The 26,181-nt window shown below is 48.7% G+C and overlaps 1 protein-coding gene across 4 annotated transcripts in view; it reads right to left on the bottom strand.

Annotated features, from left to right (window-relative positions):
• Nucleotides 1–26,181, bottom strand: part of IGDCC4 (immunoglobulin superfamily DCC subclass member 4) — a 56,273-nt gene that overhangs the window by 20,855 nt on the left and 9,237 nt on the right. For 2 of the 4 annotated variants that reach the window (XM_017736299.1, XM_017736300.1), the window contains exons 3-9: nucleotides 25,649–25,756; nucleotides 22,600–22,733; nucleotides 6,061–6,195; nucleotides 3,401–3,556; nucleotides 2,462–2,872; nucleotides 1,604–1,768; nucleotides 475–612 (exon numbers count right to left, since the gene is read on the bottom strand). In XM_017736299.1, coding sequence (XP_017591788.1) covers nucleotides 475–612; nucleotides 1,604–1,768; nucleotides 2,462–2,872; nucleotides 3,401–3,556; nucleotides 6,061–6,195; nucleotides 22,600–22,733; nucleotides 25,649–25,756 — 1,247 coding nt within the window. The remainder of the gene's footprint in view (nucleotides 1–474; nucleotides 613–1,603; nucleotides 1,769–2,461; nucleotides 2,873–3,400; nucleotides 3,557–6,060; nucleotides 6,196–22,599; nucleotides 22,734–25,648; nucleotides 25,757–26,181) is intronic. The other 2 variants (XM_017736307.1, XM_017736314.1) reach the window with 1 other exon arrangement.

Genomic DNA, 26,181 nt, shown 5'->3' with positions numbered 1-26,181 from the left:
CCCTGCTTAGCGTGTCTGACAAAGTAAATAAATTGGATAAAACTCGGCAATAGAGTAACACAACCTGGCCAGGATATTTGGTTTTTTTTCCACAAGGACCACTTTGATTAGACTCCATTTTAAGGAAATTGAAAGCATTTACCCCTCTTCCCCAAGCAGCATAAAGCTCTTCCCCCAAAACACACACAGTGCAGATGGCAGTGAAGGGCTGCTCATGCATTCCTGGGACAGCACAAACATGGGTCAGGCCATTCTCCTGGGGACACAGCTCCTCCACAATCACAGGAAAAGACACCTCGAGGTGGTGTGAGTAGCACTGCCATGACCACCAGACAGAGTCAGGCTATGAGAGTTCTCCTCCCTTGGATAGAAGGGGTGCCTCTATTTTCAGCCTTGCACCACCTCCCCTCCACATCACAGGCTGTTAACACCACTGGAGAAGAGGACACAACTCCCCAGTAGTGTTTCCCTCACCTTCCTTGAGGGTGCAGTAGTCGATCTTGTACTTGGTTATCTTGCCATTACTCAGCTCGGGAGGAGGAGGCAGCCACATCACACGGATGTCACCAGGAGTCATGCTCGACAGGGACAGCTGAGGGGCTGCACTAGGAACTGGATAAAGAACAAGAGAAGTCAGCAAAGACCAGAGCAAGACCTCAACACATCTCTGGCAGCTCTCTGAGCTGGTTGGAGGCCACTACCTTGGCTCTGCCACAGCCACTGGTGACTTGGTGTCCCGGGGGAACCAACACCCCACAGCCCATCAGGGGTGTCTGGGGAGGGGAGATGATGAACTGTTCCACTTTCAGGCTGACCAGAGCCTGCTGGCCCCAGCCACACTGCTCCAAGGAACCCATGTCTAGGGCAAACTGGGCAGGGGGGCACACATCAGCTCTCAGCCTGTGCTGTACTGTAGGGCACAAAGGAGACACGAAAGCAAATGGCTCACAGATCCGAACTGCAGCCTGGGAATCCTCATTCCCTTGAGAACCACAGCTCTGGGCTGCAGGCAGCTTTCATGCTTTCAACTCAGTCTTTCAGGCTTCAGACACACACATGGGACCACGCAGGTCACTACGTCAGGAGCATTAAAAGCACATAATGCACACGAGGTCTGCCAAAACCATCTCTGCTTGCCTCTGTCCTGCAGCCTGCCGAAAGCTGTGCATGGCCTCCCGTTGGGCAGCTGTGCTTCTGGCACTCTGCCTTTATGCTCACAACATGCTATGTGATAAATGGTAATATTGACACAAACTACTGGCTCTTACGGGATCTGACCTCAAGACTGCTTCCACCCTTAAAAATTTCAATAGATGTGTCTTCCGAGTTAAAATCCAGTCTGGCCCAGAGTCAAGCCTGGAGCAATATCACACGGGTTAGGTGAAAGCCCTTAGGAGCTGACTGCAACTCCCGAAGGATTTTCATGGGCCCCACCATCAGCCAGGTTATTTACATAACCTTTATCACCCAAGCTGATGATGAGACCAAGGTGCAGATTTAGGTTTCTAGGAGCTGCTACTACTCTCCATAGCACATTCAGTGCTCACCATGAACCAGGCCAGGAACATTTTCCAGGCACCAGTACCCATCTAATTCAACGCACCGTCCTCCAGGGTCTGGACAACGATAGAAGAGGATGTCCGGCTGGCTCCAAGATGGGAATATGCAACCACGTAGAAGACATAGTTGGTGTTGGGTTCCAGGTCCTTGACTTGCAGCTCAGTGGTGTCGTTATTGACAGCAAACTGGTATTCCACATTATCTGTTCCTAGAGCCAAGGAAACACTGATCAGCAGGTCAGTGAACTGCCAAGACACTCCTCAAAAAGTCACTTACTTTACAAGGTCCACAGACTAAATCCACTTTAAAAATCACTATATCTTCTCCAATTTCCCCAGCACCTGCACAGCCTCATCTCTTACATGATTTCTTTGGGCAGAAACTCCAATGCCTCAATGTTAATGTCTCCATTTTGACTCAAACTCCTTAATCCATGCTGAAGCAGCTGCAGTTACCAGCTTAATTTTCAGAGGAGCTCTGGCAACAGTTCAGTTTCTTGCTGGCTGTTTGGGAAGACAGACCCCAAGAGAGCCAAGTGCCTCACTGCATATTCTGGGTGTGGATAATTTAGCGATTCCCCCTGTACACAATGCAGCTGGTCAATACCACTGTTAGTAATCCCACTCTATGCATACAAAATCAATATGTATAAAATCAGCAGTGGCTGGTCCCATAGAATCCAGACAACTCAGCTATGTGGACACACTACTGCCAATCAACAAGTTAGAATATATTGGCTAATCCACAGGCACTGTCACTGGCGGATGCTGACTCCACAAGAAAATTCCTTTACCTGCAATGAAAAGGCAATTGCCTCACACTTGTCACTAGCTGGGAAAGAAGGTCAACCTGTGCCTTGTACCTTTGACACAGCTGTGCTGCTCAGGAAGGTGACACCTACCCACAGCCCGCTGGTAGTGCAAGGAGAAGCCAATGATCTGCTCGCTGTTGTACTCCGGTCGCTCCCAGGACACGAGAACGGTGGTGCTGGAGAGGGACACAGCCGACACCTTCTTGGGAGCACTGGGCAAACCCTCCCGCACGATCACCGAGAGTTTGGCAGTGGCACAGGCCATGCCCAGGCTGTTCTCAGCCATGCACTGGTAGTAGCCAGCATCCTCCAGGCCAATCTGGTTGATGACAAGGCTGCCGCTGCTCTGCACCTTCACGCGCCCGTTGGAGAGGATGGGCTCCCCATTCTTCAGCCAGTGGATGGTGGGGGCTGGCTCTCCCTCTGCCTTGCACACAAACCTGGCCGTGCTGGCTCGGGTGCGGGAGATGGTTTCAGGAGCTTGGGAGATGCTGGGAGTAGCTGGGAGGAGAGAGGACAAATTAATGCGGGAAGGAGGAGGAAAAGATAGCAAAGCAAATCCCTTCTCCTCCCCACTCGGTGCTATGTTTTATTCAGTAGCAGCTTTGCTTACAAGATAGGATTTGCCAGGCAGACTCTAGAGGCTTAATTTAGACTCTGTCCAAAAGGAAAAATAAATTCTGTATCAATCATGTGATGCGTTCCCTGATCCTAGGCTGTTCTCCCTGCTGGATTCCACAATACTGAAAGTTAATTGCTGATAGAGATTTCCAAGGGGGAACCCTGGAGAACAAGAATAAGGCATAAAATGGTTCAGTAAATACCAGGAACTAAACTCCAACTTCAAGAGGTGACACTCCCACTGAGAGCTATCCCAACCTGGCCCTCTTGGCTCTAACCTGGCTCCCATCTTAACCAGCACAGGCCACAAAGGCCACAACCCTTGGGGATCTGCCGGATGTTGGACCATCCAATCCACAGCAACCTAGTCAGCATTTCTACCTGGGAATTTGCCTGTTCTCTACTCACCGAGGACACGGAGCTCAGCTGCGGCGGTAACAAACTGCCTGGTTTGGGGTTTGTTGGCTCGGCAGACGTACACCCCGGAGTGATGGGGCTGGCTGGAAGGAATGAGGAGATTTGTCCGGCCCAGCACAATCACATCTGTGGAAATGGACTTTCCATCTGCAGGAAGAAACATGCACCAGGTGTGGGAGGGAGCCCCAGGCTGCCCTTTATGAGGCCTTGTAAACAACACCAGACTCACAGCTGGGGAGTGGAGAGAACCCCAAATACCAGCCCAGAGGAGGATTCCTGCAGGGACAATCCTCAGTGCTTGACAGCCAGCTCAAGCCATCATTGGCTCAAGGCTTAGTTTAGCCTGTAATCCAAAAAGTTCTGGTTTGGATCAGAACAGTCTCTGATGCCTAGGGTGTGCCTGCAATGAGAGCCCTAGGAATAGCACATTCACGGGAAAGCTGTGCTAACACACGGTTTGGAAAAGCTGCTGGATTGGCCTGCTGACCCCAATCACAAACACACAGACCTCCACCCCTCACTCATTCATGCAATGTCAGCAAGACTGCTGAATCACTGACAACTCAGGGGTTCCTCCTCCTCTGTGTCCTGGACGTGAACCCAGATTTACTGAGCTTCCTGATTCACTCCTAGTTCACAGCTTAGTTGTGAAGTGTCAGAAAGACACCTGGTTCTCCCTGGGACGCTGGTGTTTATGTCAGAGACATGGGCCATGAGCTGCCTTCTCCCTATTCTCCAGGCTGAGTGCTCAGCACTGCTGAGTAGGGAAGGAGGAGAGGGCAGCTCCATATTACTGGCCAGAAGCCAAGATGTCCTTCTAACAACTTCAAGTAGCCCTGGACTCCTCAGCATCACAGACAGAGCAGAGGCTGATGCTGGGCACTGCATATTCTCAGCATCACTCTGAGGTGAGAAACTCGGGGGTATGGCACTGGTACCTCTGAACGAGTGTGGGAGACAGAGTCAAGAGCTGGGGACAAGCTGAGGAAAGCCTTGGAAGGGAGGTCTGGCACAAATTTGCAGATGGGGAAAACCAGCCAATTTGTGCAGTACCTGTGCACCACCAGACCTTGTCCCTCTCCACCTGCAGAAGCACCACTTCAGCACTGCCTGCCTTAACCTCTCCAGCTTCAGCTGAGCCTGGATCTCACACAGGACAAAATCCCCACCTCCACTGCAAGCAGCTGCACTGTCTTAGCACTACCAGCAGGGAATGTGGCTCAGAGCAGATCCTCTGCCCCCTCCCTGCATTTTGGGGGTCTTCAGATGGTCTCGCTGTTCAGTGGCTGCACACTCAGAGCAGACAATTTGCACACCCCGTTTGCACTGGAGCAGCTGGTTGGAAAACTGACTCCAGATGGTAGCAATTAGCTGACACCACCAAGACTGGCAAGAGCCAAACTGGCAACCTGGAGGTACATCCTTGGTGTTCCCCACACGACTGATGGTCCAGTAACCCAGCCTGCTCCTTAATGAAGGCTTGGAAAGAAACTTGTGTAACTCAGAATGACTTGCACTGTTAGTCCATCCTTTTAAATTGAGGAGTCCGTACAAGGAAGGAGATTGGGACCAAGCAAACACTTCAAAATAAAGCATGGAAAGAACTAGTTCACCAGTCCTTCCCCCCTCCACCCTTGTCTTCCTTCCTTAAAAAAACTTTCATAATGATAATTAGCTCTAATAATATCTACTTTACCATGGGCATCAGCAGCTTTCAGTAAAGCAGTAAGCGATCTAGCAGGGGAATGCTGAGCATTTGTAATTGTGAAGTGCATGGAATAAACTAGAAACATTTCTGCCATAACATTTAATCCTTGCTCATTTGATTTCCAAAGTGTTATCCTCCAAGGCTTTTTTGCTCCTTTTTTGTGGGGAAGAGGAAGTATTTTTATATGCTAAAATCACCACCTGTGGACAAATCTGGGCTGAAAACCATCCACAATAAATGGTTACAGGGGAGAGAAGTCTTAAATTGTGACCCGGATTTATGAAAATGGCTGAGAGCCTTTTCTGGGGGAGAATCAACCTCTGAACCAAGAATGTCTTCAGTCAGTGCCTCTGAAACACACCTGATGGATGTGACTCTCAGTGAAGTGACAGTGGCATCCAACTCGTGACTTTGGCTATCAGCCCTGGGTAACATCTGACAGCCTGGCTCATTCATACACCTCTGACAAGATCTAAGCAGCTCCTTGATCCTTCCATTGAACAAAAACCTCCCAGTAACAGGATTAACAGATCTTATCAAGTTTTATAATCCTGCAAGATAATACAAGGTACTTCTCCAGTGCAATGGCAGATTCCACAGAATCCCCAGTAACCTTGGAGTGCGGGGAGGAGCGGCACCTGACCCCATCTCATTACCTTTACTGCTCCAGTTCACACAAGAAAGACTAATTTAGATCAAAAGACATCCAGGCACAGGTCAAACAACTATAAATTGAAATGCGTGCTTTGTAACCTTCAAGATTTAATTAATAATTCCACTTTAGCAAGGACATCCCACACTGCGACACCACCTGTGTCATTAGGTATTGATGTTACAAGCACCCTTCCTGCCCCAGATTTCTCCACTTCTAATAGATTTTTAGAATGTAGTATCCACAGGTTCCTATGGACAATGAAAATTTAGTCCTGCTCCTCATACTCACCTTGTCGTATCCAGGAGACAAACGGGGTGGGATCAGCAGCTGCCATACACTCCATCACCACGCTCTCCCCGGCCACCACCGTGGTGTTCTCTGGAGCGGCGACAATGGTGACATCTCCTCCTGCTGGCTGGGAACCTAATGTCAAAAATGAAAAGAGAAGTCTGTCCTTCCAAGTTCCTGGAAAAAAAGAGCATGTAGAGCCCTGGCTCCCCAGCTGCGCTTCCCTGGGCAGTCTCATGTGTGGAAATGGTTTATGCCTGGTTGGGGGAGAAAAACAGGTCTTGCTTTTACACAACTACAATATTTTTACTAAGGAAATGAACAATTTGCCCTGCAGATTTACTCTAATCATGCTGGCCCTAGTAAAAATTAATGTCAGGATTTTCACATGGAAAATAAACAGAGTTTCAACCCAGCACCTTCATGAACTGTTGCTACATGGATGTTCATTCATTAGATGAAACAAGACACTGCTGTCCTCAGAGGAACACCAAAACTCACCCTTCGCCAAGGCATTGGAGCAGCTCAGAAAAAATCCAGTCACTTGGCTAAAGAAATTCTAACAGCCAGATGCTGGACTGTAAACTGCAACACAGAGAGGTCATGGCTGTGTCCTGACCTTCACCTGAAGGCACAAAGACTGATCAGTCATAGCACATCTGGAGGAGACAATGGTGTGTAGCTTGTACGTGCACAGACCAAGAGCCAACACTTAAATCAAGCAAGGTTTACAGGAAGGTCTCCAGGCTGCATTGCACAATGCCTTGAGAATGGGATGGGGATATTCTGCTTGAAATGATCCTTCTGCCTGTGTCTGCCCACTGCTGAGCAGAGGTTAAGGGAAGGTCAAGGAAATGCCTTTGCAGCAGCCAAATTTCTGTTGTCAGATGAAAACAAGTGGAGCACTTGAGCAGACCAAACTGTTCATGACCCTCACCAGTTCCTCCAGCTCTCTCAAATACCTCTAACTCTGGGGGACACTTTTGTTGTTGTCCTCATGAAGGGAGAAGTAACTGTAGAGGAGTCACGTAGTACCAGTAACACTTAGGCCTGCAATGAAAGTTATTGGCAGCAGGTCTCAAACAAATAAAAGCAGGACCTTTCTGAACTCAGTGTATCAAGATGCTGCAGAGTTCAAAATCCAAGAGATTCAGACAAGCTCATAAAGGACACATTTACCAGGACTATTAAATATGATATCATTACTGTTGCCAGCCCAAAATGTTCCTGACTGGGATACTCTGACTGGGACCCTGACTGTCAGATGCTCAGGGAGATGTCCAAGGAAAGCACCATGTCCTCCCTGCCCAGTTTTTTAACATGCTGTCCTCTAGCACCTGCTCTGGTCAGTTCTGGAGACCCTCAAGGGCCATTCATGTGGCATCCAAACAACTCACTCATATCTGAATTCCTTGGGGATATAACCCAGAGGAGCTTCAGCCTCACAGGCAGAGCTGCCTGCATGGCAGCAGGCCACATAGGGCTGCACTGAATGTGCTGTGCTCAGCCCAGCCCCAGGCTCAGTGCCAGTCAATCTAAGCAGGGCAGTCTTGCCAAAGAGTTGGTTCCACACTGAAATGTTCTTGCAGTCCATACGTGCGTGAAAGGGATTTCCATCTCTACTATTACATGAGCACAGTCAAAAGGAGGCACCAAGGGAAACCGGCAGCGAGCAGGAGCCAGTGCTTGTCCAGCAGATGGAAGCAGAGACCAAGGAGCACCCACAGTGCTTGACCTGGGGCAGTGGCTGGACCATGCTGACCTCCAACCCCAGCCCTGGGCAAATACCAGCAAGAGGAGCTGCCCTGGGGCAGGGAAGAGCCAGGCCAGCTGTCCTTCTTCCAGTGGAACGAGTACCCTACACAGAGGGGCTGGTGTGGACAGGCAAACCCAGTCTCCTGGGCTGGCCAGGGCTTTGCTCTGTCACATCCCCTGCTGCTCCCATCATCCACATCCACAGACACCTTCAGCCTCACAGACAGCACGCCTGGCTGCAGGAGGACAACTTGGGGGACAGCAAATGGACTGGAAGAAAACACAGCAGATATGGATTCCGAGAATTCACTGACAAACAGATCAAAATCCTGGTCACTCTGAACTACTGAGACAGAAAATGGGCGTAATGCAAAAACTGGCACGAGAGCTTCCAGGCACATAAGCTCAAGGATAAGAGAAACTCAAGGCTCTCTGGGACAGCAACTATCTTTTAACTCCAGCTCCAGTTCAACAAAGCACTAAAATCCACAAGTAATCATTAGTCCTGCACAAGAACTGAGCACAGGGACTCCAGTGAGGCCCAGCTGCATGGGTGAGGCTGCTCTGCACATTGTTAGTGCGAGACCTCTACCCCATATGGCACAGAGGGATGAGGCAACGTCAGAGAAAGAACAAGGAGCCTTCCAGCCAGGATCTGGAAGGAAACACATGAAAAAGCATCAGAAACAAAGGAAAAGGGTTTTACAGCAGACGTTGCAGGGAAGGCCACAGTGCTGGAAAGACTCTGGAGAACCCAGTAAGTTGTGATGAGCAAGCTGGGAAAAGTGGTACAAAGGAGCCAGGTGAGGAGCTGCTCTGTGCTGAGCAAGGCTGGATGAGGTCACACATCTCCACACAGCCCAGGCTCAGGTCCAGCTCACCCTGCACAGGGCTCAGCAAGCCAAATCTGCCCACTGGTCATCGCCTGCGGGGCCATGGCAGCTTCTGATGAAAACGAGCAGGGCAGCAGCTGACACCCCACATTCTGGGAGCAGGAATATCCATGGTAAGACTTCCAGCCTATGATGGGAGTGAGATTCTTTACCCAACACCACCAGCTGCCACATACCTGCTGGGCACGACATGGCTGAGACATGCCTGCGTGCAAAAAGCTGTCCTTTTCTGCACTGCTGGGGGAAAAAATAAATCTAGAGTAAAAAAATAACACCAGCCAGATGGTAATATATTCCCTGCCAGATTTCCAAGCAGATTTCTCTACCAAGCTTAAGGCAGAGAAAGAGAGAAAGCTCCTCAAACCTGACTTAAACACTCATCTGTTCCATCAGGTGCATGGCCCCAGGTGCTGACTGGCAAAGGCACTTCACAGGTTATAGAAGATTCACCTGAAGGCACTTGTCCCATGTCACTTGGTCCCTGACAGCTGCCTGGTAGTGCTGTCAGTCACTACGAAAGGGTTTTACCGTAGTTCCAGCCTTGAAAAACTTTTGGGAAAACATAATAGTCCAGCCCCCACAACTGATTATTACTGAAAATTATATTACAAACATAAACAGCTCTGCTTGCTTTCCCAGTGCATTCCTGGGTGTGTGCATGGATGAATGCCCCTTACACTTCTTGCTCACACAAACACATTTCTCTCCAGCTTTGTATTCCATTGTGGGTCTCTCAGACCAAGTCCACAAGTCAAGTTTCTCTTCAAACTGAGCCCACTTGGAGCACATTTTTCCCTTGTCACCTCTCTAGGCTGGTTGGACACAATGGATCGCAAGTTCACTCCTACAAACTGTGTTCCATTGAGGAGTTCCCAAGAACAGTACTCAGCTAACCAGGAAAACTTCCACACAGGGGATTCCAGCACACATCAAAGAGTAAAACCAATGTGAGGGTTTTTGTCTCCACTGCCATTAAGACAATTTCAGGTGAAAATTGTCAGGCAATATTGTCAGAACCAAAGGAAAAAAAGAGCTGAAGTTTCCAAGACGTCTTTCACTGCCTGAACAAAACAGGTCACTGAATGCATCTGCACTGTGCTGGCCGCTCTGAGGCATTAAAAGCTTTCATAGAGCTGTTATTTAAAACTTGGGCTTTGAGATTTCTCCCCCTCTGCCAGCTTTGTTTTGTCTCTCCAAGCAGCAGAGCTGCTCCAGACAAAAGCTTTGCACAGCCCAAGGCACAACCCATGGATTCACATCAAAACTTGCCATCATAGAGGCCTTTGTGGACTTTCTGCCCTTCTGAACCAGATGGATCAATTTTACCCTCTTTCACTGGAGAAAACACCTATGGGGTGCCAGGAATGGCTCTGGGATCACTGGGAGTACTGAGGGACAACTGAAGGAAATTCTTGGGGCATTGAAGGAGTTTGAGAAGGCAGCTCCTTTCCTGCACAGTTCATTAACCCCTGCATTGGGAGACAACAAAAGTGCTACCACAGACCAAGAGACCAGACTTACCAATCAGCTGCAGAAATATTTCGATATATTGCCTGCAGTTTACTGCTTCCAAATTACTCACTACAGAGGACTTCTCAGTTTATGTGTTTTTCTACTTTCCTATCATGAGACAGGAAAGATTAGCCAAACTTGGGTGCTCCACTTGGTGGTACCACTGCTCTCACAGGCATCCCTCAGTGCCTGGAGCTGGGTTCAGGCAAGGCACAGAGGATATACAACAAAGCAGTTATGATCATGTGTGCTGTAAACCCAGAAGGAGATGGAGAGGGGAGAACAGGAAACCTGTGAGTGAGTGGCCAGATGCACCTCAGTCCACTCCCAAGGCTGCCTGATCTCCTCAAATCCAATTGAGTCATTTCACAGCGAAGGTGAACTCTGAGCAGGGATGTCAAGGGAGGCACCAAGGGGAGCTGCTTGGGACAAAGCTCAAAATGTTTATTTCAGCTTATAGCTTGAGTTATAACATCCATCCGTGATTTCCAGCTCCAAGAGTTCATAACTTGGCTCTGTCTCTAATGCGTCCATAATTCAAGAGCAATTCTCTCCCGTCTCCCTGCTCTTGTTAGTGTAGAGTATCAGCAAAGAATTCAGGCAGTGCAACAGGAGGAAAACACTTTTTGTTCAGCCAATTTGTGATGGTCGCTTGCAGTGACAAGAGGATGATTTCTTGGATGGGAACTAACACCTCTCTCCTGATTCCATGAACACCCTGCCTCGGCAAAAGTGCTGGAAGGTTAAGCATGACTTGCATGGCGACACATTCAGCTCTCAGCAGGTCATGATTTGGAGATCTCCAACAATCAAGCAACAATCTTCTGTTCTGCAAACTTTCTCACCCTCTCTGGAGGAGGAGCATGAAACCTTATTCATCCCTGCTAGCCTCCTCTGGGAATAGATCCTAGCACTGAGCAGCTGTTCATTAGAGAAAGTCAATGCTGTCACTGCTGTTATTCTGCAGACAATAAAGGAGCAAATTACCCATTGCAAAGCACACACCTTCAAAAATGTGGGCGCTGTGTTTGCACAGCATGTCCTACTCCCACTCCCCAGCTCTCTCCCCTTTCTTGAATAACTCACAGACCTCCTGGACTACTAGGGAAAAAGCTGACAGCAACTGTGGAAGAGAAAAACATCCTCCAGACCTGCCTTTCTCCTCCCTTTACACTGCCCTGGAAATTTATCTGTAATTTATTTCTACTTCAGGACAGGATAACCAGCATGTAAAATCTCTAGGCAGGACTCTTGCCTGGTTGTATCCAAACACTAGGAAATATTTGCTTTGGGGGCAATATAAACAATGTCAGATCTCATACCCGAGCATGTTTAACAATAGGCATTTCTTCTTTTCTAACTATTCTTATCTGAAAATGGCAAGGCACAGCTTTGCAAAGAGGAAAGCAAAAACGACTAGCATGAGGCACTTTTCATAGGTGACTAGAGAAGGTGAGTGGTGCCCTTTTAACACCATAAATCAGGCCTTCCCAAGTATCCTAAGTCAAAAATTGCCTCCTCTTATCCCCAAATGCAAGCACATATCCTTTCTGAAAATTACCATTGACTTTTTGGGGTTTTTCTCCCACCTGTGCTATATTGGTGCCTGCAGCAGTTTGGATCCAAGTTCTGTTTTCCGGTCACTGAAGGATGGGATGACTTTTGGTTACGAGATCATGGACCCAATTCTCCAAACTTTAGTTCTCTCAGAACTCCTCCTCTGCAGCCTTTGGTTCCCAAGCCTTGCAGGATCTTTCAGGTGTGTGCCTCAGCAGAAACCCCAGCACAAGCAATGCTTTGGTACTGGGACTGCAGAGGTTGTCCCAGTACACTGTGTCAGCACCAGAAATGTTCACAGGAATGTTCCTTTCCTTTCCTTTCCTTTCCTTTCCTTTCCTTTCCTTTCCTTTCCTTTCCTTTCCTTTCCTTTCCTTTCCTTTCCCTTCCCTTCCCAGGTAGCTGTGGAGTGTCTGTGTCAGCACATGAGTCATCCAGGAAGGGAGGCAGAAAAGGAACTCAGCTTCCATTGCTCAGTGTAGTGGCATAACAAGTTATTTCTGCCCAATAATACAGATGAGCTCAATAAATCAGTTTTGTATTGTCTTTTTACCTCATGTCTTCCAAAGGTTTTGTAAGCAATTATGCATTTGTCAATGCAAACATTGAACTGAAAAGCTGAACAGGGAAGAATTTATCTCCATGTTTTGGAATGGGCAGTTTCTCTTCCTCACTAAGTTGGTGCTACAGCAGAGCAGTGACACATCCCGTCATCTTTAAAGCAGCACACAAAGGAACATGTGATTAAAACATAGTTCAATCACTTTCTTAGTGTTATTAAAAGACCTCCACATACAGCACTTGTATCTCAAAACTACAATCCTAAAATCTCCAACAAAGAAGTCAGCAAACAGATCCTAAAATATATGTCCAACCTACACTTCATAAAACCTGCTCCTCTCCTGTTTGCATATACATGAAAAACAGAGAATTTAACAGTCTAAATACATTTCTCTGATTAAAAAAAGATGGAGAGAGATTAATTAGTTTGGATGAGGAGTGCCCATTTACAACCTGGACACACTCCTCAGACCGCCACCTGCCACAGCTTCTGGGGTCTCTCCACAGAGTGTGGCAGGAGAAGCTGCACTAGGAACAGCTTCCCATTCGGCTTGAGAAAGAGCCTGTCCAATGTCTTCCCCAGTTCCACATCCTGTGTCTGGAAGCCCTGGGAGCACATGGATCCCAGTCCAGACAGGCAAAGGGGCCATCAGGCAGTACTCTTTCATTCCTCTCAACTTCTTTATACAGCTGACAGATTTCAGCTCAGAAATTAAATCCTTTAATGTACTACTAGCTCAGCCACAAGCTGACACCCTGAACTCTCTGTAACCAGAAGCCCAGGAAGAGTGGCAGGTTTCCAGGAGCTGCCTTGGATTTTCAGGGGGGCTCTTGCCCCACTCCCCAAACCCTTGATCCTTCAGGCTATGGAGTTTTGTATGTCCAGGGTATGTTTAATTCTGCTGCAAAGCAGTCGGAGTGTGCTTTACCCACCACTCCAGCTCTTGTAAAGCTGTCAACATTGGCTCTCTGTTTGCGTACATGCATTTGGAACTGCTCCTCATCACGCCAAAAGGGACGGGAGCCAGCCAGACTGCACGACGAATTCCTGCTCGCTTCCCCAGAGCACTTGGAAGCGCCTCCATTTGCACCACTCCAAGCCAGAGCCAGACAAAATAAACAGGAGGAGCTGTCCCGGCAGCCGCAGCCAGGCGGCCCCACTGCAGAGAGCTCTGAGAACTGGGGCTCTTCTGGCTTCTGCCACAGGCCAGAAGGTTGGACACCTCAGGCCTTCAGGCATCTGAATCCTCAGAAGCCTGAAGATACATCACAGAGAACTTGTGGGAGGAAGAAGCAGCAGCCCATGGAGCTGGAATGTAGTACAGGCAATAGGAAACCCCAGCTCAGGGCACAGTGGATGCTGAGACCTGACAGAAGGACTGTGTTGGAGCAGCATTGATAGTGTCACCATTTTAGATAGTAAGTACTGATTAATAGGCCTTTCTTGGCACATTTTCACAGATTTTTGCACAAACTCCTTATAAGAAAGTCACTCAGTGTACAGAGGGAGTTGAGCCTCTAGATCAGGTGAGAGGCCAACAAGGAGAAATGAAGAAAGGAGCAGAGGTACCTCAGTGTAGCAGAGAACAGCAGAGCAGCCTCCCTACCCTAACACCCAGACAGCTTTATGTTACTCAAGCTGAGCCCTTAAAGCACTGTAAGCCCCAGCCATTCCCCAGCAGCTGCCAAAAACATGGACTAGAAAAACAAGGGCTGCAAGAGGCTGCTTTGCAAAGTCACCACTACAACAGGAACCTCCACAGTACACCAGGAACATCCCATGGCTGACATCCAGTCAGGATAATATCCCAGCTGCCCAGCAGGACCAGTCTCCCCTGGTCTCTGTCACTAAGTCACTGTGCTGCTCTGGGCACATCTCTCAGCATCTCTGGGACTCCATCTGCTCAGGGTTCACAACACAGCCATTCACAGAAGTAAAGGTGCAAAAGTAATAGCCAGAGAGCATCAGAAGACCCTTGACAAAAGCCACAGTATCCATGATTTAAATACAGACATCCATCCCCCCCCCCCCCAAAATCAGTAAACATGAAATGGTCCTGGGGACATAAGCTTGCCAGCCTTTGGGATTCAATGGGAACATCCTCACACCTTTCTAACCATCATTACACCAGCTCTCTTTGTCATTATCCTAGGGCAGCACATCACCTTCCAGGATGATACATGAGGAAGCTCCAAGAAAAAAAAACAACTGTAAGGCTTTTTTTTTTTACCTCTCGCAGAGAAATGACACAGAGACACGGTCAACAGAAGCCTGCTCTGGCTCACAAGTCACCCTGAAACTCCTCCTTACTCACCCTGCCTCAGTGACTGGAGCCATTTCACTCCAGTCACTTCCTCCTTGTGTTCGGAGGCTGATGTTTCCCAGGGGCTGACACCTATTTCATCAGATCTATTTGCAATTCAGATTTATTTGCAACATCAGATTCATTTACAATTCAGGCACATCCAGAGACAGCAGAGAGGGATGAGGCTGGAGGCCCTGGACCGTGCTGGAGGACACAACCTGCTTCCTTCTGTGGCCACGGCTCCTGCTGTGCCCCATTCCCTTTTCCAGAGCAGCATCCACTGTCCTGAGAAGCCTTGAAAAGAGGAACGTTCTGGGAAGGGATTTTGCAGTGGGGTCCCTCTGATGCCAGGTACACAGAATGCTTCCCAAAAACGATGCTGTGAACACACAACACGCTGGGAGCCCACAGTAACACAGTCTGGCAGCAAACCGAGACTGCCAACTTGGAAGGGAGAACTAAAAGCAGATGGATGCATCTGCATTCACTCAGGACAATGCAAATCTGTTTTTCTAGGAAAAGTCTGAAAGAAAAGCTGGCTTTCCATGGGGAAAGATCATCACTGATATCCACAGATTCTGTCAAAGCCCTTAGGCTGGACACTTGCTGGGTGCCACAGAGAACCCTTATCTGTCTAAGGCTACACATTAAGACAGTGTTTGGTAACACCACCTGCCCCTCCTTATCCCATCCTTCCTCTCTCTTCCTGCTCCTCATTCTTGTCTACAATCCATGTGGCATTGCCCCTTGGCTGCACCAGAAACAGAGTTGGGCAAAAACATCTCTGTTACTGAAGGCAAACTCCCGGCTGTGTTCTGAGTGATCTCTGGCATCCAAGATATCCAAGCGAGGGCTTAGAGCAGCACAGCTCTGCTCCTGACTCAGCCTCCCCTGTGACCCAGGCCCACTCCTCCTATTCCTGTTCCTTAGCACCCTCCAGGCCTGTAGGTACTGGTGGGTCTTAGAGACAGAGACAAGGTTGCTCCGTATGTCTATCCCACGACGAAAGTAATGGGATTAGACACCACCATGAGCTTTGCTATGCCTTCAGACCCTTCCAACATACTCCAGCTGCTGGACGTTGTCAGTGCCGGAGGGTACTGCCAGCCCTCAGCCTCAGCAGCTGTAACACCAATGATTAATAATTAACTAGTGTCATCAGGAGCCCAACCACATCAACCTTCCTGTCTGCAGCCCACTGCAAGCTGCTGACCTAATTATAGTCTCTATTCCTAGCTGCCTTCAGCCTCCCCATGAAGGCACAGCCTGTCCCACACTCTCTGGGACAGGCCAGGTGTGATCCCTGTAGTGCAGATGTGCTGATGCACCATAGGATTGCACCACCACCAAGGGACTCTGAGAAGAACTGAATGGAGCCTACTGCTTAAACCCTGCTTCAGTCTGAGCCTTACCGAACACCAGCAGACACTTATTTCAGGAAGCCTCAAAAACGCAGCAGACCTGAATTAGTAAGAGATGCATGTGGAGAACACCAGAGGACCACAAACCACAAACCTGAATCCAGACATCCCTAGTCTTCAGGAGCTGGAGGCACAGTAACACACGAGCCTGGCCACATCTGACAGCTCTAAACATCATGCACAGCTACCCTGCATGTGGATTAGACCAGTTTCCCCTCAGGACCTGGAAACAGCTCACCTATTCCCAGCCGTACATCCCTTGTTCTGCTCTATTATCCTTGACACCTCTGTTGCCACTCACTTTGGTGCCATCCCCGGGCTTAGCTGTTGTGCTTAATGGGAGGTGAGGGCTCTGCATTTTGTATCAAACCCTCTGTCACTGTAGGCTGCTGGAGCTGTCAGAAGTGTGGCATATCAGAGCCCCATGGAACTTCACAGACAGCTGAGCTGGAACTCCCCTTGGGCTCCCAGAGTAAGCTGCTGACACTGGAGCTACGAGCAGTTTTCCCTCGGCAACGTGAGGGGTGTGGATGCATGTTGGCCCTGTAGGAACCCCAGCCAAGAAGAGCTGTGTGTCTGGATGGGTGCCTGACGTCTGCACCAGACCTTCACAAGTTTCATCCAATATCTATGGGCTGAATCCTGTTCCACGCATGCTTCAAACCCACCAGCGTTGCCAGGCTCAGTAAAAGGGAGATGGAGTTAAAGTTTACAGCTTGTTAGGCAGAAGGTCACTTCTAGCTTTAAAGATCTATTTATTAAGCATGAAATGTTGTGTATCTCCTCCTTGATCTTGCCATCCTCTGAATTCACACTTACCATGGCTTGCTTAGCACCTTCTGCCACAGGCAGGAGCAACAGCATTTTACAGAATCCATCAGATGCATTATGCAAACAGCTTCAGATACCTGCTTCCCAGGAAACCAGAGCTGTGAAACACTTGTAAACAGAGTCCTCATGGCTGAGCTTTTGGGATGTCAAGTGGAGAGCAGTTCCCTGCTTAACTGCTGGTGATGTGAGAGACCAGAGGGCAAAGAAAAACGGGATGCTAAAAGGAGAGAGGGGAAAGTGACAGTTCTGTGTCCAGTACAGGAGGCACACGGAATAGGAACATGGCATTTGCAGGCCAGAACTGTCTCCTTCTCCAGAGGTGGTGCATCACTTGCTGGTTACACCAACAACTCACAGCAAAAATGCAAAAAAAACCAAACCAAACCAAAACAAAAAAAAAAAAAAAAAAGCCCCACAATTTCTCTCCCTACATGTTCCAATGACTCTTGCCTCCCAGAAGAAGCATGCCATGCCCATACACAGCTGTGGATAGCTTTGCCCTCACAACCCCACAGGGCCCTGCTGCCCCTGCAATGGGTTCCTGCCAGAGGAAGACCACCCCAATCCAGGTGGGACCATCCCTCTAACACTGCCCTCTAACACTAACATTGATGGCAGCACACATGGGATCAACAGCCCCAGTCAAACATAATTGCTACAACTTTACTGAAATCTTAGTTATGCAAATTTGTGGAGCTTTTTAAAAAAAACAAAACAAAAAAAAAAAAAAAAAAGCCCCACAATTTCTCTCCCTACATGTTCCAATGACTCTTGCCTCCCAGAAGAAGCACGCCATGCCCATACACAGCTGTGGATAGCTTTGCCCTCACAACCCCACAGGGCCCTGCTGCCCCTGCAATGGGTTCCTGCCAGAGGAAGACCACCCCAATCCAGGTGGGACCATCCCTCTAACACTGCCCTCTAACACTAACATTGATGGCAGCACACATGGGATCAACACCCAACTGAGGTCAAGGAGGTCAGCCCAGAGCAGCACTGACCCAAATCCAAAGTTCCCTGTCCCCTGGCCGCCCAGTACCTGTGTCGGAAGCTGCAAGGGGAGCAGAGCACGTGGCCAGGGCTCAGGCTGAGCGCCAAGCCAGCATCCAGCACGTCATTCACACATGCAGGGACTGAAAATCCACTTGTGGTAACAGCACGTCTGTTTCTGCAAGGTGGTGGCCAACTGCGACTGTTGCTCACTTCATCACCACCTTCCCCTCCATCCCTAAAGCTCATCCCAGTCAAGAGCTGTATTTTCCCACAGCCCTTTGGAGCAGGAATCACCCCTGTCCCAGGCTCTCCCTTGGTACCTGCAAGGCACTACAATACAAACACTAAAAGAACAAAAAACCTGAAGGTGCTTTAGCTGCCTCCAAGCTCTGTCCCTGTTATCACATTCATACAAATATTTGGCTGAAAAATCACTTTCCTGGGACACTGCTGCAGCAAGCCGCTACAACTGTCAGCGTAAATGATGTTCTGCCAACGGCAACCTCGCAGTGTCATCTCTAATAACACGGCACTAAATCCCAGCTTGTGGGGGATGTGCTTAGCTGCTGGGAGACCCCTCCTGTGGCTTGCTCAGCCCAGACCTCCACCCATCACCCTGCTCTGTTCTCCAGTTCCTGCATTATTGCAGCACAGTGAGATTCTGATTCTTGCCAGCCTGGTTTGAGGCAAAGGTTTTTCCCATACATGTTACAGCAGTCACGGCCACCTCACATGCACAGACCAGGAACAGGGTGCAGAGGGCACAAGGAAGAGGAATCTCACACCCACACTGAGATACATCTCCACACCTCTCTCTGTATGTGCCCCTCCACGACCTCCAGCACCAAATGCCCATAATCACTTTCCAGACTGACCCATCCCTTCCAAAGGGCAACTCCAATGTTATTTATTACATTATCCCTATTTACAGAAATTAAAACTTTGAGGAACTGATTCTCCTCAGCAGCCCAACAACAGAGAGGGAGAGAGAACCCAGGAGTCCTGGCTCCCAGGACTGTGCTTTGACAATTCTTCTGCAATACCCACTAAATATGAAAAGACACAAACACTGAGATCTACACGAAGGAGCTCTGGGGTCAGGATCTCAAACTTGTTTCTCCCACCCCAGTGGAAGAAAACTCTATTTTATTCTAAAATTGCCAAGATGTTTAACTTTCTTTAGGTCACTTAGGGGACACCACACTGCTTATACATAGTCAAAGGGATTAAAAAATAAGGAGGAACGTAAACTTTTTCAAGATTGCCAATGCTTTGCAAGTAAAACTAATAGGATGAATTACAGGGAAGTGAAATTTGGGTTAGCTGTGGAGAAGAGATATCCCAGCATTCATTCAATGGGGAAGATGCAGTGGAAATTAGGGGGAGCCACACTCCTTGTGACATTTAAAAACAGAATAGATCAAATCCTTGCAAAAGTTTACTGTTCTTGCAGCAGCACAGCTTCTGACTGCTATTTGTGCTACATTGTGCCAGTTGAGGGGCAAACACACAGCAAGAGGGAGTCCCTATTCCCATGAAAACACACAAAGAGCAAGCAGGCGCATGACATGGAGGGGGAAAGCGAAGTGACAGGCAAAGTGACCTGCTGAGACCACACGTCATGTTCCCCAAGCCCTTCTGCTACTCTTCTTTAAGAGCTGCTTTATGAAGCGTGGCAACGTGCCCATGTATATGTCAAGAACCTGGGAACATGACCAGGACACATAAGGAATTAGTTCTCTATCTACAAGTTCAGGGTAGGGCTCCAGAGCCTGCTCCCAGAAGAAGAAGCGACAAGAAACAAGACACAGCTGACCCCAAGGAAAGGCAGCACGCACAGCTGGAGCCTAGGAAAAGCATCCCACAGCCAGCTCCTAATGACCTTTTTGGCAGAGAGAGCCGCAGTGTTCATTCATCACCTGTCCAGGTGAGGGCTGAAGGGACAGCGCTGCCAGATGTGTTTGGCACTCCGTCCGCTGGGGAGCAGCGGAGATCCAATGGGAAAATCCAAACTACCCCTATTTCAGCAGCAGGCTCTGTTTCAGGGCTGCGTGACTGTATCCTGCTGTCCCGTCTGCTCTTTTCCCTTCCAGCTCCAAATGCCACTTCCCCAGGGAAGGCCTGGAAATTTGCACCATGAAGTCTGCACAGCCAAAACATCTGCAGCCCCGCTGCTCCCTGCCCTGCCTGGGATGGCCAGCATGTGCTCAGCCACAGACACACAGCACAGCTGGAATTCCCCCCAGGATGGGGAAGTCACACTGTCCAGGGAAACAACACTTCTGGGGTTTTTAGGTCGTGCAGATATGACAGAAAGGGGTCACATTAATCGTTTGTTTTACTTGGAAAAGGCCTTTAATAAGGGAGATGGAACTATTCCCAGCCATGGTATCAGGAACAGGGGAGAGAGGGGGGAGAACAGGACAACTGGGCAGAAGAGCTATAGGGAAACAGATTCTTCTGCTATGCACAGCCCATTCAAATCCAGCCCTGTCTGGAAGGCAGAGGCATGAACATGAAAAGTTGCCAGGCCTGATCCTTGGAAGCATTTGCATTATCACCAGCAAGACCCCAAAATCTGCCAGGAGCACAGCCTCTACCATCATAACACAGCACTGCCAGTGGGACAGTGGGTAAGGAGACACGAGGTCCCACTGCACAAATCTTTTCCAGGGGTCCTGGAAGTACAGTGGGACTGAAAAGCTGGACTGTCACCTTATCTTGGCACAAAGGAGTCCCTAGCCAGGAGCAGGGAGGGAAGAAGCAGTTTAGTTGCTTCTGTCTGCAGACACATAGGAGATTGGTCCCTGAAATTTCCAAATAAGCAACAATAAATAACTGTATTTCAGACTATTGTTCTTTTGTTGTCTGTTTTTCAGTTTGTTTTGGTTTTTTTTCCTAGAATTCTTTGTTTTGGTTTAGTTTGGTTTTATTTCTCATAATTAGGAAAGGATTTCTGCCTGACCAGTTCACGTCAACTATTATCAGCTGCTTCTGAACAGGGAGGAGAAGACTCCTCAAGCCAGTCCAGGCATCAAAAAATGTGCCCTGATGGTGAAGTGCTGAAACAAAAAAGGATCAATACCATGCCAGTCACTCGTGGAGGAGTTTGCAGCCTGCACAGGTCACTGCAGTTTCCCATCTGTCTCAGAGATATTCTCCCCAATTATAAAAAACCCCAGAGATTTAACAGGCATGTTTTTCATCACTATCAGCTCAATCTGGTGAAAAACTCAACCTCACATATTTGTTTTAGCAGCCAGCGGGTGGTGTGGTGCTGCAGAAGAGAGATTTGGGTGAGAACTCCAGGCAGAAATCTGCTCAGGCCGGCTGGTGCTCCAGAAGGAACTCTTCCCATTTAACCTCTTCCAGTGCCTCCATTTGCAAAGCAGATTAAACATTGCAGAGCTACAAGATGCAATTATGCAGAATCAGTTATGATGCCAAGGACATCAAATTCACCTTTGCAGCTTGATCGATATTAGTTATCAATAGCACACCAGACCCAACATGGGAGCTGTCTCTGGAGTGTGGAACTGCCCATAGGAAGTGCTCCCCTCGGCTCCGTGCTTCATTAAACACACGGAGGATCTGGCAGGGGCTGGCAATTATATACAGAGCATTCAACCACTCACGAATTCTCTGCAGATTCCACCCAGATTACCTCCACGACATAATCCATTGATCAGAGGTGTGTTCTCAGGCTCCACAGTTAATTACACTCCCTGCTGATGGATGAACAGCAAAGCCATCGCTGGGAAAATACATCGGGAGCAGAATGTCAAGCAACGCAATCCTAAACAAAGACGAAAGGGTCTGGGAAGGATTTCAGAGCTTTCAAGGTTAAAGCTCCCTGCAAGATACACTGGGGTCAGCACAAACAGGAGACAGATGTGGCAGGGGGTCCTGAGAGAATGGACAGCTCAGCCAGACTCCCAGCCCTGGTGAGTTTGTCCACTTGCAGGACAGGGATTATACAAAGCTGGGGAGGCAGCCAGGCGTGCTGGGAAGGATGCTGGAGTCTGGAGACCCCCACTGCACTTATGCTCTCAGCTACATTCTCATGTCCAGACCTGCCCACTGCACTCTTGGCTTACAAAGGAAAATGCACTCAGAGGCTGAGGCCCAGATCAGGAAGCGTAAGACAGCTCACACCCAAAGCCTTCCTCCAAAGGCCTGTATCACCAGGATAAATCCCAGCTGGTGATCTCTGGAGCTCAGCAGAGCACCACCAATATGGACTCAGAACACAAGTCAGATATCACTGTGCTCAACCCCTTCTGGACTGTGCCAGGCAACCTGGGGTAGGCACAGTCCTGCCAGATACTCCAGTCTCCAGCTAGTTCTCTTGCTTGCTTGGGAAGCACATTTGTCTGTACATGCCAAACCTTGCCTGTCTTGCCATCCAAGGCCGCTGCAGAGAACACCACCAACAATGCTGCTGTCCCCAAGGAGCAAACAGGGTGCCTCATCCCTTCTAACAACTCCAGAGCACAAAGGAGTCCTCCCAACTCAGCCTCCTTATCCCATCACAGCGAAGAGAAATCTTTCATAAACACCTTCTCTGCAAGTTTTAACCAAAGCTGGCCACGTGCAGAGCCACACCAGGAGGAGAGAAGGCCACTGGTATTCGAGCACAGCTCTCCACCACACAAGATGATTATATGGCAAACCTGTGCCCAGCCCAAGAGGCTGCTGCCAGCACCTCACCTTTCACCACGCTGAGGGTGGCATCACTGCTGTAGCGCTTTCGGGCGGTGTTGGTTGCCACGCAGTGGTAAATCCCAGCATCGCTCTCCTGCACATCCACGATTTGGAGGACACCATTGGGAAGAGTTATAAACCTGAGTGACCAAAAGGAAGAGTGTGAGACAGGCTATGCATTACCCCACCTATTCATCATCCCAAAGCCCTTTTATCCCTTTCTTTTCTCATGTGCAGGTCCTGGTAATGACAGCAGAATGGGATCAGGGAACCTCTGAGCAACCCAACTGGTGGTTCTCAAAAAGCAGCAGGTACAGACCTATCCATCACCTTGGAGTCTTCACAATGCAAAAGGTGCTTTTGGGAGACCACACTAACAGGACTTTGCTGACACAAACCAACTAGACAGTACAAACCAACTCCATACACACACGCTTCTACATACACATTTGTACATGTCCCCAGGCATACAGGTGCTTGAGCACACACTACAGCCATTTTCAGCACTTGCTTTTTGCAAAGGTTTGGTTGCCACACAAAAAACACATTGCAAAGAAGTCTGAACATCATCTTTTTCTTGCTGCACCTCAGGGTGCAGCAAGGGGGACCAACTGATACACAGCTGCACCTTCATGGGCCAAAGCAGCCACGACACAGCCACCTGAACCTGCACCATTTCTGGGTTGTAGTGATTCCTTTCCTTCTTCCACAAGTTTCTGGCTTTTGCAAGGTGACAAACTCACAGCTGGGCATTCAGTATCCCCTGATTTGCCCATGGGATGCTACTGGGAAACACTTCCACGGAATGAAATGGCTACACTGCTCACACATGAACACAATCCTTGCTGCATTACACTGAACAAAGCACATGATTAGCAATTAGCATAAAAGTAGGAGCAGGCTGTCAGTATCTCCATTTTCTGCCTGGATTCCTAGATGGCAGCCTCTTTATTCTTGAACGAAAGGCGCAAAGCCTACGTGATCCTTTTTAATTATATATGAGATCCATTTTTAATTGCAAGCCTCTATAAACAGAGCTGCTGAGGTTTGACAGGCAGCTCTGGGTTATCAGTCTTCATTATGAAGAGGACACATTCAAAGGCAATTGCTAAGGGGAGGGATAGCAGCTATTCCACAGGAACAGCACAAAGACAAGTTATAACCATTAATGCCAGTCCCGCCATCCACAAAGATCACAGTAAGTCAAACTGTGGTTCTCCAGGTGCTGAGACTGCTGGAGTGCCACGAACGAGGATCATGGAGCCAGGAAGACTTTAGCGGATCACTCATCCTGTGTTCAAGCCACGGTCATCAACAGCATGCCTGCTCCTGCAAACATTTATCCTAAATCTGCACTCATGGAAACACCTCCCTTGCCCCAAGCGGTCTGTTCCAGAGACAAATATCCCTGCTGTGAACCTTGCATCGATCCTGGACCGCAGCTACTGCAGTTGAGCTCATCATGTCTTGTCCTCTTCACAGCTGATGAAGAAAGAAGAGCTACCAGAGCTCCTCCAGTGACCATTCTGTCTCCACTGGAACAATCCTACAGCCTGATTCACAGACACAGACTGGCTGAAGCTTCCCACGTACACAAACACATGGCTTTACATACCTAAAGCCATGTTCCTGCTACTTACAAAGAGATTTTGCTCAGAATCAAGCTCCAAAAGACCTCAGAGGAGGTGGCACACAAAAGCCCTCATCAGGATGCCTCATCAGAACTCAGGAGAAAGATGACAAATATTTGCATCCTCTCAGCTCCGCGGAGGGAAAGCCTCCCACTGGGATAATATTTATTTTTGTCGTGCATCTGCTATTTGAGTCAGTAATTAATATCAACATATTTCAAACACCAGGCAAGGCATCTCCCAGCCACAAAAAGATGCGTCAGTGATGTATCACAGATTCACTGGGGCTGGGATGGACCTCTGGTCTGTGGCTTTTGTCCTCTCAGAGCAGGGTCACTAGACCAGGGCGTTCAGGACCCAGCTTCTCTTGAGGGCACAAAACAAACCACTGTGTCTCAAAAGAGAGCAGGAGCTGGAAAAAAGGGGGTTGAGTGGGGAAACTTCATCAAAAGAGCTTGAGACAGTCCCTTCAGCACCACTGGTAGAGATCTACTCAGTGCAGTACATCCTGTTGAGAAAACATGGCAGCAGCGAGGATCGCTCTGCTGGGGAAGCAAGGAGGGAAGAAAAGTAGAATTTCTCTATCCACCATTTCTCCCAGCTGCTCACAAAGCCTCCAGCTCTTCAGGGTCCCAGCAGCCCTGAACTAGAAGCCTTCATGCAGCCTTCAAGGGCATTTGCTCCATCCCCAGGCTCCCTACAAGGAAATTTGCCTGATGACTCAGAGCAGACAGTTGGCAGAGCTTTTCTTCCACACAAAGGGCAAATCTTCTTGTCTGCTCACCTTCACCAAGGATTAAGCAGGAAACAAAACCTAAAGGACAGACAGACAAAGGCCCTGGAAGCAACAGAAGCGCTGGAACCTTGGCACTCCCAGGAGTTTTGCTGTTGATAGCTGCACTGTCAGGACCTCAGAGAAGACTGCCTCGACGGGGGCGAAAGGCAAACCCCCCGGGATTACACTGAAGGACAGCACACTCAGAGCAGGGCCAACTACCACAGCCTCAAAGGCAGCAAGAAGAACAGGGCACACCCACAGAGCTTTTCCCGTCCCTGAGAGCACTGAGGGGCTCAGGGCTGCTCACCAGGGCAGTGTTCAAGAACTGAAATCAAGAGCCACTGCCTCGTGTCCAAACCCTGCAACCCTACAGCTCAGAGGATGTTCCAGCATTAACAGCTCTATCCCCTTTCTTACCTTCTCCCCAGTAAATTGCCAGTACACCCTCCCTGCAGCCTTTTGAAGGTGCCTAGGACAGCCCAAAGCACCAGTCCTGAGCACAGTGAGGAATCTGCAGCCCTGTTGTAGGCTCAGTTTGGAAACCATTTTGCTCACAGCTCCAGAGTCCTGTACATGAACATGAGACACATCAAGGCACTCCTGACACAGCACAGAAATAAATGCTACACACAGATAAAACCCTCACTTAGCCAAAATGTGGAAAAATGACCGCAGAGCACGTGGTCTGTAGGTTATGGATTTGCTGTGAAGACGTCCAAAGACCTCCAGTTCCCAGCAAGAGCTCATCTTGTCTCTAGAGAAAATAAACAGCAATTTGGAACCTGATGTGAAACTCAGCCGGCACCTAAATCACAGATTATGCCAAGAGATGTTGCACACACCTCAAAGCAACTGCAATCTAGAGAAATCCTGTGAGCCACCTTTCAGCAGCTGCTGCAGATTTAAGACTGTATTTATTCAGTGTAGTCCAGAGCCAGAACTGCAAAATACTCTGTGCCTTACTCACACATGGAATTTAGATTTTTGTACTGAAGAGGGACAGGAAAGGTATTCTAAAAATACCAATCAGCACTTTGGTACCCTTTGGGTGGTTTAAGTACTTCTTTAAGCTTAGCTTTCAGTACCTTTGAGGTGGCACCATTCTAGAACCTGCACCCAGGGGCAAAGACTGAAAAGAGTACCCAAAGCTAAGAACAACAAAGAAAAGCAGAAGGGAAA

The sequence above is a fragment of the Corvus brachyrhynchos genome, unplaced genomic scaffold (assembly GCF_000691975.1).
Source record: "Corvus brachyrhynchos isolate BGI_N302 unplaced genomic scaffold, ASM69197v1 scaffold200, whole genome shotgun sequence".
Lineage (NCBI taxonomy): Eukaryota > Metazoa > Chordata > Aves > Passeriformes > Corvidae > Corvus > Corvus brachyrhynchos.
This window is presented reverse-complemented; position numbering and strand designations above follow the sequence as displayed.